Raw genomic sequence first — 19,488 nt, forward strand, 5'->3', positions numbered from 1 at the left:
AGTTTTCTGACCTGATGAATAATTTAGTCTAGGTGGCTCACTATCATGAAATGTTACATTCCAGCAAACACTATTGCCGTTTGCGTTCCCATTTGTATGTGCGGAAGTATGTTCAGCATCACTTTTAGTGAAATTATCAACCCTAACCTGAGAAGCATCGTCATTGCCATGTGCCGTATCCCCTCTTCCACCCCGGCCCATTACATTCGCGTGTCTTCTTTCTTTTGTAGCAGTCACTGGAACTTTCTATTCTGAATCATCGGAAACAGCATATGACGGTCCGGGATCATTTCACGCATTTTTACGCACAGGTCCAGTCACTGAAATTTCACTTGCAATGCTGGAGTTCATTATACCTTCATTTTCACTTCACATTTCTCTAAACAATCATCATCACTGCTATCTACATAAACGCGCATATGTATTTCTTCTTCATTCATATTTGCCTATTTTATATCGCAAATTCAACTGACACAATTCGCTTTCACAGATAAACATGCCTAGTACAACACGTGTGCAGCACTACTTACTGTAAACACAGCTGACAGGCCGTAGGTAACCATGACAACACACGGCTACATATATCTCGCAATATATCCATGGAGATAACAGAACGGTTTCTTTTGTGCACAAAAATTTGCTCTAGAAACCCCAGAGATATCGATCGACCGGAATCAGGTCGAAGAACTTCAATAAATAACTTCTCATGTAGAACGAAATCTAATGTCGAGGTGAGCTCGACGTTGGACCGATTACAGTAAACCATAATATCGAGGTCATCTCGACGTTGGACCGGAAAAGGTTTAAAAAGATTATACTCACAAGCAGCACGCTTCAACTCGCCATGCGGTAAATGTACGCGCTTTGATAACTTCATTTGCTTCAAACAGATGAGCTTAGTGTCTCTATCTCTCGGGAAAAGTGTAAACTAAATCCAAAAGCTACTGTTGTTGTCTTTTCCTGACATCTGGGAGTCCATTAAGGTACTAATACAGCCATCTGAACACAGAACCGTTAGATCAGCACGCTGAGTGTTTTAAGCAATACCACTCGAGCCGATAGATCGGTTCGCTTAGCGTATAAGAGTTAAAAGTGCTTCAAAGATAGGACAAAGGTGAGTCTCATACATACATACATACATACATACATACATACATACATACATACATACATACATACATACATACTATAGTGAACCTTTTCTTGAGCCCTGAGCTCCCTAGTGCTGAATCGGTAGACCTCGGTTATCTTCGACATCCATACAAGCAACCTTTGAAACACAAACTATGCATCGCTGTGCGACATCTGGCGTACACTTTACGAACTAGTACTGATGTTGTTTACACAGCAAAGCCGAACTATATAATTAATGCTAGGAACAAGATTTGCATCGAGAAATGTTATATAATGTTAAATAATGTATGTGTGACAGAGTTGTTGGCGTAAGATAATAAATGTTTAGAAAATTCATATCGATCGATCATATTATCGATTCAATTCAGATTTCATTTCCATTCAGTTGGCAGTATAACTGGAACCGTCAGCGCTCCCTCCTTACCCCTCACCCCGTAAAAATTGAGCTCAAGAAAAAGTTCGCTTATAGTACATACATTATAGACCGTTATGTCTTTCAGCGTTCAGTCTGCAAGCCCCTGTAAATTTAATAAATATCGCCACAATCCTCTATTTGCAACTAGTGCTGTGGTCTCATTTAGTTCTATACCTCTTATCTTTAAATCTTTAGAAACTGAGTCTAACCATCATCATCTTTGTCTCCCTCTACTCTTCTTACCCTCCATAACGGAGTCCATTATTTTCCTAGGTAACCCATGCTCCTCCATTCGTCTCACATGACACCACCACCGAAGCCGGTTTATGCATGCAGTTTCATCCATCAAGTTCATTCCTAACTTAGCCTTTATCTCATCGGTCCGAACACCCTCCTGCCATTGTTCCCACCTGTTTACCAGCAATCATTCTCGCTACTTTCATGTCTGTACTTCTAACTTATGAATAAGATATCCTGAGTCCACCCAGCTTTTGATCCCTTAAAGCAAGGTGGTCTGAGAACAGACCGATGTAAAGATAGTTTCGTCCGGGAGCTGACTTCCTTCTTACAGAACACTGTTGATCGCAACTGCGAGCTCACTGCATTATCTTTACTAGACCTTGATTCAATCTCTCTCACTACATTATCATCCTGGGAGAACACACAACGTAAATACTTACAATTATCTACCTGTTCCAGCTTGTATCACCAATCTGACGTTCACTTCTGTTGAATTTCTTACCTACTGACATCAATTTAGTCTTCGAGAAGCTAATTTCCATGCCATACTCATTGCACCTATTTTCAAGTTCGAAGATATTAGACTGCAGGCTTTTGGCACAATCTGTCATTAAGACCAAGTCATCAGCATAGGCCAGACTGCTTACTACATTTCCACCTAACTGAATCCCTCCGTGCCACTTCATACCTTTCAGCAGATGATCCATGCAAACTACGAACAGCAAAGGTGAAAGAAGATTACAGCCTTGTCTAACCCCTGTAAGTAGCCTGAACCCAGAACTCATTCTACCATCAATTCTCATTGCAGCCCGATTGTCAGCATAAATGCCTTTGATTGATTTTAATAATCTGCCCTTAATTCCATAGTCCCGTAGTATGGCGAACATTTTTTCCCTTGGTACCCTGTCATATGCTTCTCTAGATCTACGAAACATAAGCACAACTCTCTAGTCCTCTCGTAACATTTTTCAGTTACCTGGCACATATTGATTATCTGATCCTGACAGCCCCTTTGTGGTAGGAAACCACACTGGTTTTCATCCCACTTCCTCTCAACCACTGATCACACCTTCCCTTCCAAGATGCCTGTGAATACCTTGCCTGGTATACTAATCAATGAGATACCTCGATAGTTGTTGCAATCCTTCCTGTTCCCTGGTATATATAGGTGCAACTACTGCTTTTGTTCAATCTGAAGGTACCTTACCAACACTCCATGCTAATTTTACTACTCTATGGGTGGCGTGCACCAACCAAGAGTAAGTTCTGCTTCCGTAGTAAAGTACTCTTGAAGTCAGCATTCGGCGACTTCCATACGAGAGTAAATTACTTCCAAAGTATTTTAGTCCTTTCATATACTCCTGGACTAAATTGCTACAAGAGTAAAATGTTGAAGAGCATCATCTTGTAGTATATTACTAAAGAAATAAACAACGCACGAATATAGGTTAGAATTTACTCTCACGTCGTGCATGGAGTAAGCTAGGATCAGACTTGTTGACTAATTGAATACTGTATCGTAATACCAATATAAATGATCCGTTATTGGACATTATACTGTATCGTATACGAGAGGAAGAAGTTTCAAACGTGGTTATGGATTACTTGAATTATATTGACGATCTCGATGAAGAAAATGATGGGAATGTAATAATGCGTACAGTGTGTGAAAGCAAGATCCGTATGACATGTACATGGAGAGAGAGTTTAAGGAATGTTTTGGCCTTAGGAAGGAATCCTTTACTTTCCTTCTAAATCTACTTGTACTGTAGATCATTTACAACAAAATTCAGACAGAAATTCAGCTTTATCTCCCAAATTATATTTGTTGTGTGCCCTGCGAGTATTTCGTACTGGAACATTTCAGTTAGTTGCCGGTGATCTAATTAACGTTCACCGCACGACTGCTTTCTGTATCTTTCATCGTGTAATTGGAGCAATAGTGAGGTTAAGAAGGAGGTACATAAATATGCCTGCAAATGATGATGAATGTTCTGAAAATAAAAGGAAATTATTCATGTTGGCAGGTTTTCCACACATCGTGGGTGCAACTGACTGTACACATGTTCCCATTTTGTGCCCTCCCGGCGACAACGGGGAACTTTTCAGAAATAGGAAGGGGTATTTTTCTATAAACACAAGTTATTTATGGTGCAAGTGTGAAGATCATGAAGATTGTTTGCCGATGGCCTGGTTCTACGCACAATGCACGAATATGGGACAATAGTGCTGTTGCAGTGAACTTTGAGCATGGTTTATATAATGGAATGTTAGTGGGAGATAAGGGTTATGCCTGTACAAAATTCCTCATGGTACCACTCCTAAAACCAAATACACCCGCTGAACACCAGTGCAACATTGTTCGTGCAAAAACTTGCAATATTGTGGAACGCACTTTTGGAGTGTGAAAAAAATATTCCAAATCCTTGAAAAGTAAATGTGCTTCACACCTACAGCATGCAGCAACTCAATAGTAGCTACGGCAGTCCTCCACCATTTCGCTCTGGATGTAGGCTATATGTATGAAGAAAGAGACTTGTTCAGTAAGAAACGAAAACATTCAGTTTATTATATAACAGGAAATGCCTTTCAGTGAGCAATTATAAATTATTACTTTTCATGAATGTGAAAACCAGTTAGTGCATTTTTCCATCATCATCATCTTCGTTTCCCGTTTGCAGCTTCCCTGGTCGGGTTGTGAATCAAGGACCTCCATCGCTGCCTGTCTCTCCACCACTCTTCTCCTTTTCTAAGTACATCTTCTGGTTTTCCTCCCCTCTTCTCTATGCACTCCCACACTGAATCTGTCCACCTTCTTCGGGGTCTTCCTCGTGGTCTCTTTCCTGTTAGCTTCTCTGAAAAAGCTTTTTTTTGCCACTCTCTCTTCTTTACAATTCACCGTTTGTGGTGATTAAATTCTAAGTGATATGTATATGCTACATAGGTACATATTTCGCCCTGTTTTTGGGCATCTTCAGCCTATTGTCAATCTTAAGGTCAAGACCCAGGTCCCAGACCACGATCATGGGATATACACTATTATAATTAACGAGGGTTATAACATTCTAAATTTTTTTTTCTATTTATTTACAGACAATATAACTTAACAATCCCATGGCAGACAATGAAACACCGATAACATTAGTCTAAAAAGCATTCAAGTAACACTTCGTAGAGGAACAGCTAACTACTGAATGACTTTGGATAACATATATAATTTTGACTGCAAGTGAAGGCTGGATGCATCACTGGAAAAAATTTAATGGAATTTGAAATGTCGTAATTTCAGGCTTCAAGCGCTGTTGTTTCACAATTTGAAAAAAAAAAAAAGTATGTTGAAATATATGGTATAACGTTGATGAATCAGGTCTGAACTATCAGATGTTTCACAAAGAGGTCTTGCCACATAAAATGACACTGAGAAAGGGACAGAACTTGCTAAGGAGAGAGTAACTTTTGATACTTGAAGCATTGCTAACAGTAGTCATAAATAAATTCTCTTTATAATTGACAAACCAGAAACCCTTAGGGCATTCAAGAATCTTAATTTGTCATCCCTGCCAGTGTATTATCAATATAAAAATTGGCTTGGATAGACAGCGGCTTTTTAAAATCCTGGTTCATTAAACAGTTTGTGTCTGCAATTGAAAAACATTCAATGGCAAAACAACTCCCTATTTGTATTCTTTTACTGAAGGTCAATGCGCCATCACATCCATCTAAACAAGAACTAAAAAAGAGGGAAATAAAAGCTGTATTTCTCCCACCCAACATCACTTCCCTCATCCAACCAAAGGAATAATTGAATGGCTAAAGAAGAAATATTGCTGGAAATTTGTTGCATCCATTTTGGAGAAGACTACAACCTGTTTGAGGCTATGAAGTCTTTTAATATAAAGGATGCTATTTACACAATTGCTGAGGCTTGAGAAGAAATTAAAGCATCAACACTGAGTGTATTATTTCGGTGAAGGGTAATGCGCCATTGCATCTATCTGAATAAGAACCAAAATAGAGGGAAATAAAAGCTGTATTCTGTGCTGTTAGGGGCGTGCAGCTGTGAGCTTGCATCCGGGAGATAATTGGTTCGAACCCCACTGTCGCCAGCCCTGAAGATGGTTTTTCATGGTTTCCCATTTTCATGCCAGGCAAATCCTGGGGCTGTACCTTATTTAAGGCCATGGCCGTTTCCATGCCATACCTAGCCCTTTCTTATCCCATTGTCGCCGTAAGATCTACCTGTGTCGGTGCGACGTAAAGCAAGTCGTCAGAAAAAATCTGTATTTCTCCCACCCAATATCATTTTTCTCATCAAACAAATGGAATAATTGAATGGCTAAAGAAAAGGTATCACCGGATATTTGTTGCATCTGTTTTAGAGAAGACTGCAACCTGTTTGAGGCCGTGAAATCTTTTAATATAAAGGATGCTATTTACACAATTGCTGAGACATGAGAAGAAATTAAAATATCAACACTTAAAAAAACCTTGCATAAATTTTGACCGACAGTGGTAGGTGAAATTTATCAAGATAGCAATCAAAATTAAGATGAAGATACGCAGGCAATCGTTGATGAGTGGCTTTCTGAAACTGATGTTGACTGCACAACAGAACAGCTTAGACAACAATCAGGTCATAGCAGCTGTTGTCCAGAATGCAGACGACGATGAAAACTACTATGAGTGTCCCATGCAGACACTAAGCAGGCTTTCAATGAAGCTCTTCTGTGTTTTACGTCTATGGACATTTTGTGGATAAGGAAATGGAGAGATATAGCAGCAAAGTCTCAAATATCATCTGTCAAGACAAACAAACATTACCAAATCTTTTCATTCTTAAGTGTTTTAGGTATGCTTGTTTATTATTGCTTTGTATGTAATTATACTGTTATTAACCTTCTTCTTAGTGCCAGACCCGGGTGCTCACAGTATGCCAAGAGTGCCAAACAGATTTAGAGGATTTTGCAGGTTCTCACTCTCTGGACTATATAGTTCACAAATATTATCACTGTTACTTGAAATTTTTAATAAATGTTTACAAGATCACACTCTTACTGCTGAACTAAATTATAACATTAAAATGCTCTTGGGTAGTTTGACAAAAAAATATTTTGCAAACAATTTGAAAACACCAAAAATTAAAAATCAGGAACAAAACAGAAAAAATCAGAAAATTCAACTCTATGATAAATATTGACGACTTCTTTGAAATGTCCTATTTCAGATGAATGAGCATGTAAAGTTTCAAATTTTTATTTTGAGTAAGAGTTATGAACAATGGTACTGGAATACACAATTAGCATGTTCAACAATGGGATCCACCCTGGCACATGGGTTGTAGTCAGGGTGACCAGATGGTGATAGATTATCAATGTTCACAAGATGAAAGAATCTCAAGATGAATTGTAATCTGTTCCTTGAGAACATATTTCCAAACCATGGAATATAACGGGAATTTTTGACCCAATAAGAAAATATGTTCGGCCTTCTAGTTATACCCATTTCTAACAAAACAGCAGTGAAACCCTTCATTTCAGTCAATGTAACTGGGTGTCACTGCTGTGCTCTGACATGTGGTGACAAGACATGGCTTCTCAAAAACTGATTAGCAAATCTGTAGTTATGAGGCTCCGTAATTGAGCTGGGGGAAAAAAAACAAATAAAAATACGCTGTAGGTTTTGTGTCTGACGGAGGGGCGTGTATCGGGCCGGGAGTCTCATAATAACCATGAGGGTTGGTATTTTGCATCCTGATCTAATTTAATTTCATGGAAAAAAGGAAATTGTTGCTGTTGGATATTGTTACAGCCGTCATCATCATCATCGGTACTGTCACTCAGACGGTCATTACCACTTTCACCGTTTACACTTGGACAATGAGCACGTGATCGGGTGTTTACAGAAAAATCGTCGTTATCGCTCCCAATAACACTTTCATTTTCCCCTTCCTCACTTGTTGGAGGAATGAATTCCTCATCTGAGTCTTCATCATCCTCTTCTTCACTTAAATTATTAAGATATATAGCCAGTTCGTCATCGTTAACAAAATAACTTCTGCTAATCACCATGTTACTCACGTGGCATGGAGATCATACGTCATAGATGAACACGGAATTTAGAAATTCAGTGCATGGTAACAATGAATGTACGCACTATCTAGCGGCGAAGTTAAAATCTTATGGCCCTTCTTTATGGACTCGACACATAAGATGTTGTCATATGATGGCCCAAGTTGTACTAACTTGTATAGAAAAGTGCGCTATCCAAATGACGATATCGTGGTTGGCATTTACGCATATATACGAAACAACTATATATTGTTGTCTGGCTGTCTACGGGTTTATATGTTCAGTATTACAGTTGATACTATTGTGCCTCTGGTAATCTGACCTTTCTTGCATTCTGACCATGCCTTCAGTCCTGAAGGTGACGGATTAACAAGGTGCTACTGTAACTAGGCCTGTAATACCATTTCAATAATGTTGCCGAAAGTAAAAACAGGAACCAACTAGACGTTGCAAAAAAATGTGATTTATACCCACAAATGCTCGAAATTTTTTCCATGAATTTCAATTAAAGAATAATATTACTCAAGTTTCAGCAGTTTCAACCTTGATTGCTTACCAGTAAAACACTGAAATCAATTGATCTTGTGTGTTTAAATTTACGACAACCTGGGGGAAAAATCAGCAAACGGTGCACACTTTCGCCTCCCCCCACCATTACACACACAGGGACGACCCCCGCGTGCTCTGTAGTGGACAAAATTAAAGATCACTGATGCACAGTTTACGGTATGTTTGCTGACTTCATGATAAAGTTTTCAGCTGTGTCATATGTAAAGAACGACTGAGCAAGTGTGTGCGCAGTTTGGGGAACGTAGCTATCAGTGTGCATTCGGTAGATGGTGTTGGCTGCCCTGGAGATGGTTTTTCTTGGTTTCCCATTTTCACACCAGGCAAATGTTGGGGCTGTACCTTAAGGCCATGGCCACTTCCTTCCCGCTCCGTGCTCTTTCCCATCCTATAGTCGCAATAAGACCTGTGTGTGTCAGAGTGGCTTAAAGCATATAATAATAATAATAATAATAATAATAATAATAATAAGAGTGGCTTTATTTGCCTACAATGGAAACTCTTTCTTCAAACTTAACCAAAAACCAATTAATTTACAAAAATAACTTTTCTGTAACTGAAAATCATTGGAAATTTCAAGAAGCTGTTCTTTGTTTTGTTCGATCGCGGAAGTTCATTCTTTGTTTTTCTTTTACGCTTAATGTGGATTTCAAAATATTTCTCTCTTCAAAGGGATTGTGAATCCAGTTGTTATTATTAGACATAGCAGGGAAATATTCCTTGAAGGTTTTTCCAAGTCCCTTCAAATGTTCTTAACATTTTTGTCCAAAGAAAGACGATTTTCCATCAGGAAGTCGTGAAGGGTTCAAAGAACTCAGTTTCATTGGTATTGAAATGTTTTTTTACAAAAGTCTAGTTTTTTATTACAATTCAGTGCAGTCTTGCAAAGTAAAAATGCTTATTTGACCCCTGAAGAGATAACTTTAAACTGTTAATTTTTTAGAAAATAATCTGCCAAATAAGCCAAAGTCTTAAGTCAGATTTCATCTTCTGTTCACTTTGATCTGTGAAAAGCATGGTTGGTGAGGAATATGTAAACTTTGTCTTTAAGCCAAACAATTTGGAAACATTTTTATCCCACAATAGCCACTTAACTTCATTGTGAGATAATAAACAGTAATAAATGCTTCCCATTTCCTTGCTAAGCACTGAGAATTGTAGGACGTGCTGTAATAAATATAACAATTTTCACTGCATTGTCCAGCATGGATTTCAATCCATTAAAGCATGTGTTTGGAAACGAGAGCTTGTCTGAATGCAACAGTGTTTACAAGAAGTGTTCGGGCACCACTGATTTCACTCTGGCTACAAATCCACCATAACACTCTGTCGGTAATGGTTGAAAAGTAGCAAAATGGATAAATTGGCAATGTCAAGTTGTCATAAAAAAAAAAGGCCTGCGATGAACTCTATCCAAAATTCGATTTACAACATAGTTTGCCATGTTGTTAATCCAGCAGTTAGTCTTATTTGACAATGGTACCATATTGACTTTTTTATACAAGGCCGCACTAGAACTTTTGTAATCAGTTCAGGTTTCACAGCTTTAGCAATTTTGTAACTAATGTGATAAGATGTGTTAAGAAGACCTTATCTGTGTTAGTGTGGCAAAGCAGATTGAAAAAAAAAAATCATTTTTCCTCTCATTAGCTTTTCGTGTAAAGAAATCAGAAGACTTTTACATGGGTGGGACGTTTAGTTTCTAATGGCGTTTGAGTGGAGAGGGTTTCAGACTACTGTTAGCGAGAATGTCACCACTACACAGTCTTGGACAGTCCTTGTCACCTGTAGATGAAAATCCAAAATAATGTAATTATCATCATACTTTCTTTACATACAGTTCACCTTTGTCGGATTGACACATGTCACTAGAAGTTGAATGACTTGTTGAGTTTGAAGTTTGAAGTATATGCAGCACTAATTTCTGATTTTTTTTAACTGCCTGATTCCTTTTCAAACGTCCACTTTTCCTGACACAGGTCATCTTTATCCGATTGACTCGCCTCAATTAGAAGTTTAATGACCAGTTGAGTTTGACGTTGATGCAACACTACTTTTCAATTAGCTATCGTGGTTACAGGAATGAGTGTCGTCCAGTTGACTGTATGGATGGATATGGATGAATGTTGATTATCCACTAGTATGTCACTGGTTGATAGTATCTTTTCACTCACAAGTAAATGAACGGTTTTGTTAGATGTGTAGTAATTTACTGTAGTTGTTTGTTGATGTTAAAAATCCTTAATTTGGAATATACCTTGATTGTTATCATTCAGATGAGTGTCGTGTTATGTTTTTTGGTCCTGTATCACCCATCATCCAAACACTATCTGATATCAGTTACAAGGGTCCTTTCAAATTTTCTAAAGATCTTCTTGTTTACAAACCTAAACCTAAATATATTCCCTAGGTAGTCTTACCTATTATTCTGCACCTTATGATTCTGCAATACTATCACAGTTCCCCTACTGGTCATCGGGGCATTTCAACAGCTTATTATAGAATTTTCTCCCAATTCTATTGGCCAGAAATGCACCAAGATATTTATCATTTTATAAAAACATGTGAAATATTTAAAAAATCTAAGCCTATCAGCGTTCTTCTATCATCATAATAATCGTCGACTTTCCTTTCCAGCAAGCCGAGTGCGGATGTTTACGAGCCTCTTCCAGTTCGTCCTATCCATCTACAGCTGATGTTCTACCTTTTGCTGCCAATTTACATTACGTTTGGCAGGGTCTTCGAAAATTTGCTTTTCCTCTGCGCTTCTTACCAACAATATTCCTTTCATAGTATGCTCTTGGAGTCTTAATTGGAGCCATCCTTCTCATATGTCCATACCATCTTAATCTACTTAATTCTAAGGTTTCCAACATGCTCCTGTCCAATCCAAGTTGTTTCCGAATACTTTAATTCCTTATTTTGTCTCTCCTTGTCTTTTGGAGTCATGACCAAAGGAACTTGATTTCAGTGGCCTGTAGGCGACTTTGTGCAGGTCTTGTCAACGTTGCTGCTTCCAGTCCGTACAATTGGTACAAGATAAGTTTTGTACAGCGTGAGTTTGCAAGCTTGGGAAAATGAGTCATCCCAAAGTAATTGACGACTGGAGTGGAAGAATTTTGATGCAGCTTGTATTCTGTTGCCTATTTCTTGGCTTATGGTATTGTCAGAAGAAAGGAAGCTCCCTAAGTATTTGAAAAAACTGATAATGTCTACTTCTTCATTTTGCACTCGCAAGTAGGCTGCTTCAGGATTTCGACTCGTCTCTAAACAGACGGTTTTAAGTTCCCATTCTTTCAAATTCTTCTTGCCAAAGATCTAGTTTAGCTTGAACTTCTGCTTCTGTCTCACCCCATAGCATAACCATCAGCAAGTACAAGTGCATTTGTTGTCTTTTCACTGCTTTTATAACCTCATCCATTATCATAATGAAGAGAAGTGGTGATAGACAACTTCCTTGTTGGACTCCGCATTTGGTTTCAGAACAGTTTGACCTGTCTCCTTGAATTTGCACACAGCTCTTTGTCTCTCGATATAGTTGTTTTACTAGAGCTGTAATCTCATCTGGCACGTCTTTACGTCTCAGACATTCCCATATGTGCTTACGTGATACATGATTATATGCCTTCTCAACATCCAAGAATACAACTATAATCATTCTGTTCTTATCCCAGTATTTTTCAAAGAGCATTCTTGTCGAAAAATGAGGTCTAGTGCTGATCTGTTCGCTTTAAATCCGTGTTCTTCTTCCTCAACTTTAGTTAGGTTCAACAAATTTTCTGATTTTTCTCTCCAGGATGGTCTTAAATATTTTTAACCCATGAGGGTTACACCTTCTTTTTGTCACCTTTCTTAAATAGTGGAATAATCACTCATTGCCTCCAGTCACTGGGGATTTCATTTTCTTCCCAAATTTTATTTAGTACCCTGTACAACCGTTGTATTCCAGGTTCTCCAAGTGCTTTGATCATGTCCACACTGAACTCATCCAATCCTGCAGACTTGTTGTTTTTCATTTTACATATTGCTGTCTCCACTTCCAGCCAGGTCAAACTTTCTACATTATAATTTATAGGGTTTAGAAGGTCATATTGTGTGTCATCAGTTGTATTACAGTTCAGTGAGGGTGCCGGTGTCATCAACACCTGTTAAGTATATATTAACAAGTAGTTAGTTAATACTGAGCTTAAAATTTAAGAACGTATTAGGTTTGTTGCATTTCTTCAAACTTTTCGTATGGAATGTAACTAATTGGAAGTTAACTCTCCTAACATTGCGAACTGGTGCAAATCAAGGAGGCAGTGGTATGAACATGCTGTTTTATTACATCGTGCTCCGATGTGCTTTTGTTTGAGTACAGCTGTTAAATATGGCACGTAAAGTAAAACGGAGTCGTGGTTCTAATTTTTCCTCCTTTGAAAACGAATTGCTAATTGACCTGGTTAGTAAATATAAAGCAGTAATAGAGTGCAAATGGACAGATGGTTCGACTATAAAATAAAAGGATGAATCGTGGGAGAAAGTTCGCGAGGAATTCAATTACAATCCGAATGTAACCTCCCGAACTTTAAAAAAACCTGCACCAATTTTATACTAAAATTAAAAGATTGGCGAAGAAAGCCAAGGGAGTAGAACGGTTGGAGAGCTACAATATAGGAGGTGGTCCGTATACTGCGATTACGATATATTTCAGCCCTATTGCCTCCACGTGATTGGATTCTTAGATGTGTGCAATCTATTGCAATTGGAACACCAGGAAAACAGCTTATGTCATAGAAGTCTCAGATAATTTGCTGACGTTCTTATACTGAACGGATGTTACATACCTCCTTCTCATGGATGCTATTACTGCAGAAACTCGACAACCAACTCTACTAACAGTGGCTTTAGAAATTCCAGCATTGTCTCCAACCATAACGTGAAAAGAACCATTAGCAAAAGATCTTAATGTTATCAGTACCTGTAACATTGGAGAAAGTGGTTTCTCTTTGTAAGATATTCCAACCTCACTCAAATTTCGTCAACAACCTTAGCAACGACTATTTCGATAACCTGTATTTTTGAAGAAATTATGTGTCCTTCAGATTTTCAAAGTCATTACGTGGCAAAACTCTTTTTCGATCAGGATTATTGTATAACAGTTCTACATAGAGCATTTCTGCATCTAAAGAGCGATTCACAGCAGTCATCTTGGAACAGGTTGCTAAATGCTAATGTTAGCCATTTAACACGGGAAATGCTGATGTTAACTTTAACATGAAGTTTAACATAAATGTGTTAACAGTTTTTGATGAAGCACAAGTTTTGTTAAATTGTATGTTAAAATGATGAGCTTGTTAAGTACTAACGTGTTGATGAAACCGGGCCTGAGTGATTGAAATATCTACTGCCAACTCCTGTAATATTTCATTTTCATTTCTAGTTACCTCTCCGTTTGGAAGCTCTACAGTGTTGATAGTACTATTATCATTTGTTTTTAACAATGCTATACAGCAGCTTCTTGCGTTTGTCTTGCCCTATTCCATTGGCAAGGTCCTCTTTGCATTTCCGTTTCTCAATATCCATTATTCTTTTTACCTGTAATCTTTTTTCTCTGTAAAATGATAGTTTATCCTCGATTTCACGTGGATTTCCTCGCACTCTGGCATGGTACAAAGCTCTTCTTGCTCCATTTCTAGCTTTGACAGCTTCTTTTACATCCTCATTCCACCATGTTGTTTCTTTGGATTTTCTTATTTGGCTCTGCCTTCCACATACTCTCTCAGCTGTCTTCACCAATACTCTCCTCAGGTTATCCCAATCCTCATTTGTAGATTACAGATCTTCTTTTGGTAACATCTTCCAAACATTTTCTTGAAACATTTCCTCCATCCTTGGATCAGGTACACAAGGTACAATATTAATTTACTTTTCTAAAAATTTATTTTCAACTTTTTTCAATTTCCCTTCACAAATTAAAGTTGTAGTAAACAAAAACTTAGCAGGAGTAGTGAAGATTAAAAAGGAGGACAATCCTATTTACGGGGTATGAACCCATTCACGAAGTTGATGTAGTCGCAATAAGTGTACCTAAAATTAAAGTTGTAGTAAACAAAAAGTCAGAAAGTGTTCTTTTGTTGTAGACTTTAGGTCGTCTTCTCTTTGTGATATCTGCAACCATCAGCCTGTGGTCTCCATCCAAATTTTCACTAGGAATTACTTTGACAACATTTACAATCTTCCAAAGTTCTTGGTCAGCGAGTATATAATCAATCACAGTTCCATATTGATCGTCCCAACTATATCTTGTGATCTTGTGCGTGTCTCTTTTCTTGGACCAAGTGTTACTTACAACCATGTTGTTCCTCATACAAAGATCTAGGAGATGTTCACCCTTTGTCGTCTTATTCTCCATTCCATGAGGACCCAGGGAGGATTCATAGCCCAATCTGTCTGATCCAACCTGTGCATTAAAATCTCCCATTACTACCAAATTTTCACAATCATGTTCTTCCAAGTTGGACAGGAAGGCTTCTTTTTCTTAATTTGAACATCCTGATTGTGGAGTATAGACCTGGATTATATGATATTGTCTCCATTCCAATTTACTGACACTTCAATTATTCTATCACTGACATATTCAATCTGGCTACAAATGTTAATATCTTTATGAAGTATAAAGCCCACTCCATTTCTTGACTCCAAGTTATTTCCAGATCAGTGTAGTTTATAGTCTAGACGGAGTTGTCTTATTCCTATTGCCTTCCGCTCATCCACATGGTAAGAATTTTCCTCCTTTCCATCATATCAACTATTTCTGTAGTTTTATTTGTCAGTGTTAGAATATTCGATTTTCCAATCCGGAAATCCGCGTCTCGATTTGGGTTTCGTAGCTGGTAAAGCTTCGGGCTGTAAGTCGTCATACGCACCTAGCTGTTGTCGTTGTGTTGAGTTCTTAGATCCAAGGGTCGTATTTGTCTTGAAAGCAATTGCAATTACCCTCCAATTGACTTGCTAGGCCTAACATTAGAGAAGATTTTCTGTCTGGGTTATCTCGCTTAGCCTTTAGGAGTCCCCTGCCACATCTGCAAGGCAGCAGCTTCCTGTTGAATTTATGTGTCATTTCCTACACAAAGGCTTCAACAAGCCCCCTAAGGGTGAACTCCTCTGCCCATAGCCATTGGTTCTCCCTTAGTTTGTCAGGTTTGATAACGACCGCCCAACCCTTGGCCAGACAGTCGCAGGTGGTACCATCTACAGTCACATACGGTAGGAGAATGTACCTGACCTGAGTCTCAGAAGGGTAAATAAGTAGGGAGACAGAATAAATGCCAGAAATGGTTGGGAAGTAAAAATAGAAACTCCCATTACAATTTGGCCAAATATGCTTGGTAGGGATAACATGATTGAAAGAGAGGACCAGACATTAAAGGAAACATGAGGCAGAGAAAAATAATAATTATGAATGATGACCTACAGTTAGGTAGAAACTAGTCCCTGAACGTAAATGTAATGTGAAACATTGTACAGATTGTATTGAAAAGTTGGATCTTAATAATAAAATATTTAAATACTATTGTAATCGCAGTTCAATATGGATCAATCATAATGAAATGTATATCTTCTAATGATACTATAATTTTTAAAAAATCGTTGGAAAATGTATGTTTTGATATCAGAAGTATCCCTAATTCCTTGTAAAAGTACAGTTACAGAAAAAAAAAGAAGATATTTGTATCTAGTGCAATCAAATAAGGATATAATTTACCAGAATTATTCCGAGAGGCTGAGCTCTGAGGATGTTTATAAGCAATACTGAGTTAGAAAGTTTATTCGTATATGCTTTTTAACATGAACTGACAATATGTTTGATGAGCTCAATATAATATTGATGTAGAGGTGATTTCCAAACTACATTATCCTCTGTGTCAGGAAGGCTGGCAAGAAGAGCGGGCAAGTTCCAATTAAGGGAAAAGGGTGTATGTAGGGCTCTGTCTAAGATATTGGCAAGAGCATGTCCAGTAGTGGAGTTAGAGGAATTGAAGGCAAGTGCAAAAGATGGCAGCTCCTTGTCCCACTGCCTCTGATTATCAGAATGAAAAATGGACATCACATCCTTTAAGTTGCGATGGTGTTACTCTACCAAATCACTCGGAGGATAATCCGGGCTGGTAAAAATTTTGTTGAATCCCGAGGTAAAACAGAAGTCATGGAAGTAAAAACTGTAGCACTGTCTGAGACTGAATTGTTTGGAGTGCTAATTAATGGCAGAATATGGTCTTTTAACAATGTAATCAATATATTAGGAGTTAATTTGCATAAAGGACAGAGCAAAAAAAATTAGAAAAACCAAGTAAAATAAAAATAGACATAACCAGAAGAATGAGTGAGAGGACCAGCAATACCATCTGCATCGCTTTCTGGCTCTAGAGTACCGTGATGGAGATGCCTTGTTTCAGCAGGACAATGTGCTATGTCACCACTCTGTGGTGGCACGCGGGTGTTTGGAGGAGCACTCCAGTTAAGTCACAGCCATGGATTGGTCCTCCAGATCCCCCGATCTTAATCCAATCAGGCATTTATGGGATGCTGTCAATGCTAGTGTACGCTCCATGAACCCTGCACCAACTACACAAGAACAGTGGGAACAGTGCAAGATACGTGGGTCCAGATCCCTCCAGAATGATTCCAGCACCTTGTAGAGTCGATGCCTCGCTGTATTGCCGTCGTTCTAGGGCTCGCAGAGGAGCAACTCATTATTAACATCACATTCAGTGTATTCCCATGACGTTTGATCACTCAGTGTGTATGTATGTATGTATGTATGTATGTATGTATGTATGTATATATATATATATATATATATATATATATATTTTTTTTTTTCATTATGACTTTTAGCAAGTATTGCTGTATACATTGAATCCTATAGGGTTTCAGATTCATTGGTCATTGATGTAATTTTGTTATTTTCATTATAAAATACCATCTTTCTTTTCTTTTCCATAGGGAATGATTGCCCTCCGCCGAAGTGCCACTGCCGTGACTCATGAAGATTTCATGGATGCTATCCTTGAAGTACAGGCAAAGAAGAAAGCAAATTTGAACTATTATGCCTAAGATCTTCAAGGACGTGGTGTTATGTGCATTTGCAGACTGTTTCCAGTACCTTTGTCTTTGTTTAATGAACTAGTGAACTCATTCTAGAAATAGTTCATTGCTCTACCTTTTTTTTTTGTACTGTTATTTCCTCTGTTCTCACATTAATTCATTCCACCATTCATTTATTTGGAATATTGCTATGCAAATAATGTTTTGATTTACTCAACCTGTAATTTTCTAAGCCTGTAGAAAGTGAGAAAAGGAAGATTTTTATTTAACTTATTTTTCTATAATTAGATATTAGTCTGCGTGTTAATAATGAATGAATGAGTAATGTGTATATACAGTATTCTGTTTTAAAATCTTAACCATGAAGGTTTTTCTTTTACATGAAGCCCTTGGTGTATCTTGGAAAGAGAAAGTTATGCCAATAAGAGAAAGAAAATTTTCAATTATTGAATCTTGTCACAAGTGGAATTTCATTGTTTCTAGTAGGGATGGGACAAATGGTTAAGTTCTAGAATCATATTCCTGTTTATCCATTACACTGTAATATTAAGATATAGAAGTAACATAAGTTGCAGGTCAATTTTTAGGAGGAACATTCACTATACCTACTGCTTCTTGCAGCCCCATACCATACCCTTCCTAAGTACACACTGTATGTACTCGCGTAATTTTCACCCTGCCTCATTTTTAGAATGAAAATTTGGAATATGTACCGTTTCCACTAGTTGCGATCCACGGACTTATCTTGTCTTCGTGATTCATGCCGAAGGACGGAAATTGGGAACTAGTTTGGAAATTCCAGTTCGTGTTTCCCATGCTATAGAGCATCCAACATTAAGAAAAGACTACAGGCCTTGTGGGCTTTACTTCTGTTTAGTGTTACCCACTTTAGTTCTACATGTATATAAAAATTATAATGAATTCCTATCAAAATGTATAATTTTTCTTATGAAACAAGCATTAATTGTGCCATACAATACTGAAGAAGATGTAAAATCATTTTCATATCTTTGAGTTTATCCTTTTAAATATCGTATACGCAGTTCAGTACACGGAACAGCCAGCTGTGCTTGTCGCATCGCGTGCCACATTTCAGCGTGTAGTGCGGAAGTGTGTACAGTAGTCAAAACGTGTAATAACTCAGCTTAACCACTGCGAATCATCATTGGTGAGGTCAGCACGGCATGTTTCCTTTTTGTGTGTCACTCATTGCAGTGATTGCTTATGTAAGGGAGATATTCAGCAGAGTGAAGTGATCGTCTTCCTGGGGCGCCTAGTGTTTTGTTATAAATATATTTTGTTTCGTTTTTTTGTGTATTGCATTTGGTTGTGTGTATCGTGTATTTTTTTTGTTTGTTTAGTATTTTATATAATCGGTTAGCGAGTAATACATTTAAATTATGGCTGAACATGTGAAAAGGAGAAGTGGTGAAGTTGTCAGGAGAAAGGAACGGCAAATGGTGCTTAATATATTTTCATATTTGAAAACAAAGCATCCAGGACGAAGTGTAAACTGGGTAGTAGATGAAGCCGCAAAGTGTTTAGGAATTTCGAGGTCTTCCGTCTTAAAAATAAGGAAGGAAGCCAAAGAAGGGCCACTCCAGAGTCCCAGCAAAAAGCGGGAAAGGAAAAAGTTAATTCTCAGTAATTTCAGACTCATTAAATACATTGATTTTGTCAGAAGTGGAATTCAGCGCACTGTTCATGAATTCTATTTTAGAGATGATCCCTCAACTCTGAACACAATCCTCACTTCTGTATACAACAACCCCTAACTACCTGATTTTAAAAAATCGTCCGAATATGTCATTCAGCATTTCTGTATTTTATGTTGCAGAAGAATATTCAAGTTATCATACTTTGTGATAAACATGAAGCCCTTGCATCTGTTGTCACAAGTAAATTTATAAAATGAGCTGAAGGATACATCACCGAGATAGAGATATCTCGCCGTCAGCTTCCTGTGTTGTAACC

At 37.9% G+C, this 19,488-nt stretch overlaps 1 protein-coding gene across 1 annotated transcript in view; it reads left to right on the forward strand.

Annotated features, from left to right (window-relative positions):
* Nucleotides 1–17,960, forward strand: part of Rpt5 (26S proteasome regulatory subunit Rpt5) — an 84,495-nt gene extending 66,535 nt beyond the window's left edge. The window contains exon 7 of the mRNA XM_067135617.2: nt 17,413–17,960. Within this exon, the coding sequence (XP_066991718.1) occupies nt 17,413–17,523 (111 nt within the window). The 3' untranslated portion in view covers nt 17,524–17,960. The remainder of the gene's footprint in view (nt 1–17,412) is intronic.
* Nucleotides 17,961–19,488: the final 1,528 nt, after the last annotated feature.

The sequence above is a fragment of the Anabrus simplex genome, chromosome 1 (genome assembly GCF_040414725.1).
Source record: "Anabrus simplex isolate iqAnaSimp1 chromosome 1, ASM4041472v1, whole genome shotgun sequence".
Classification (NCBI taxonomy): domain Eukaryota; kingdom Metazoa; phylum Arthropoda; class Insecta; order Orthoptera; family Tettigoniidae; genus Anabrus; species Anabrus simplex.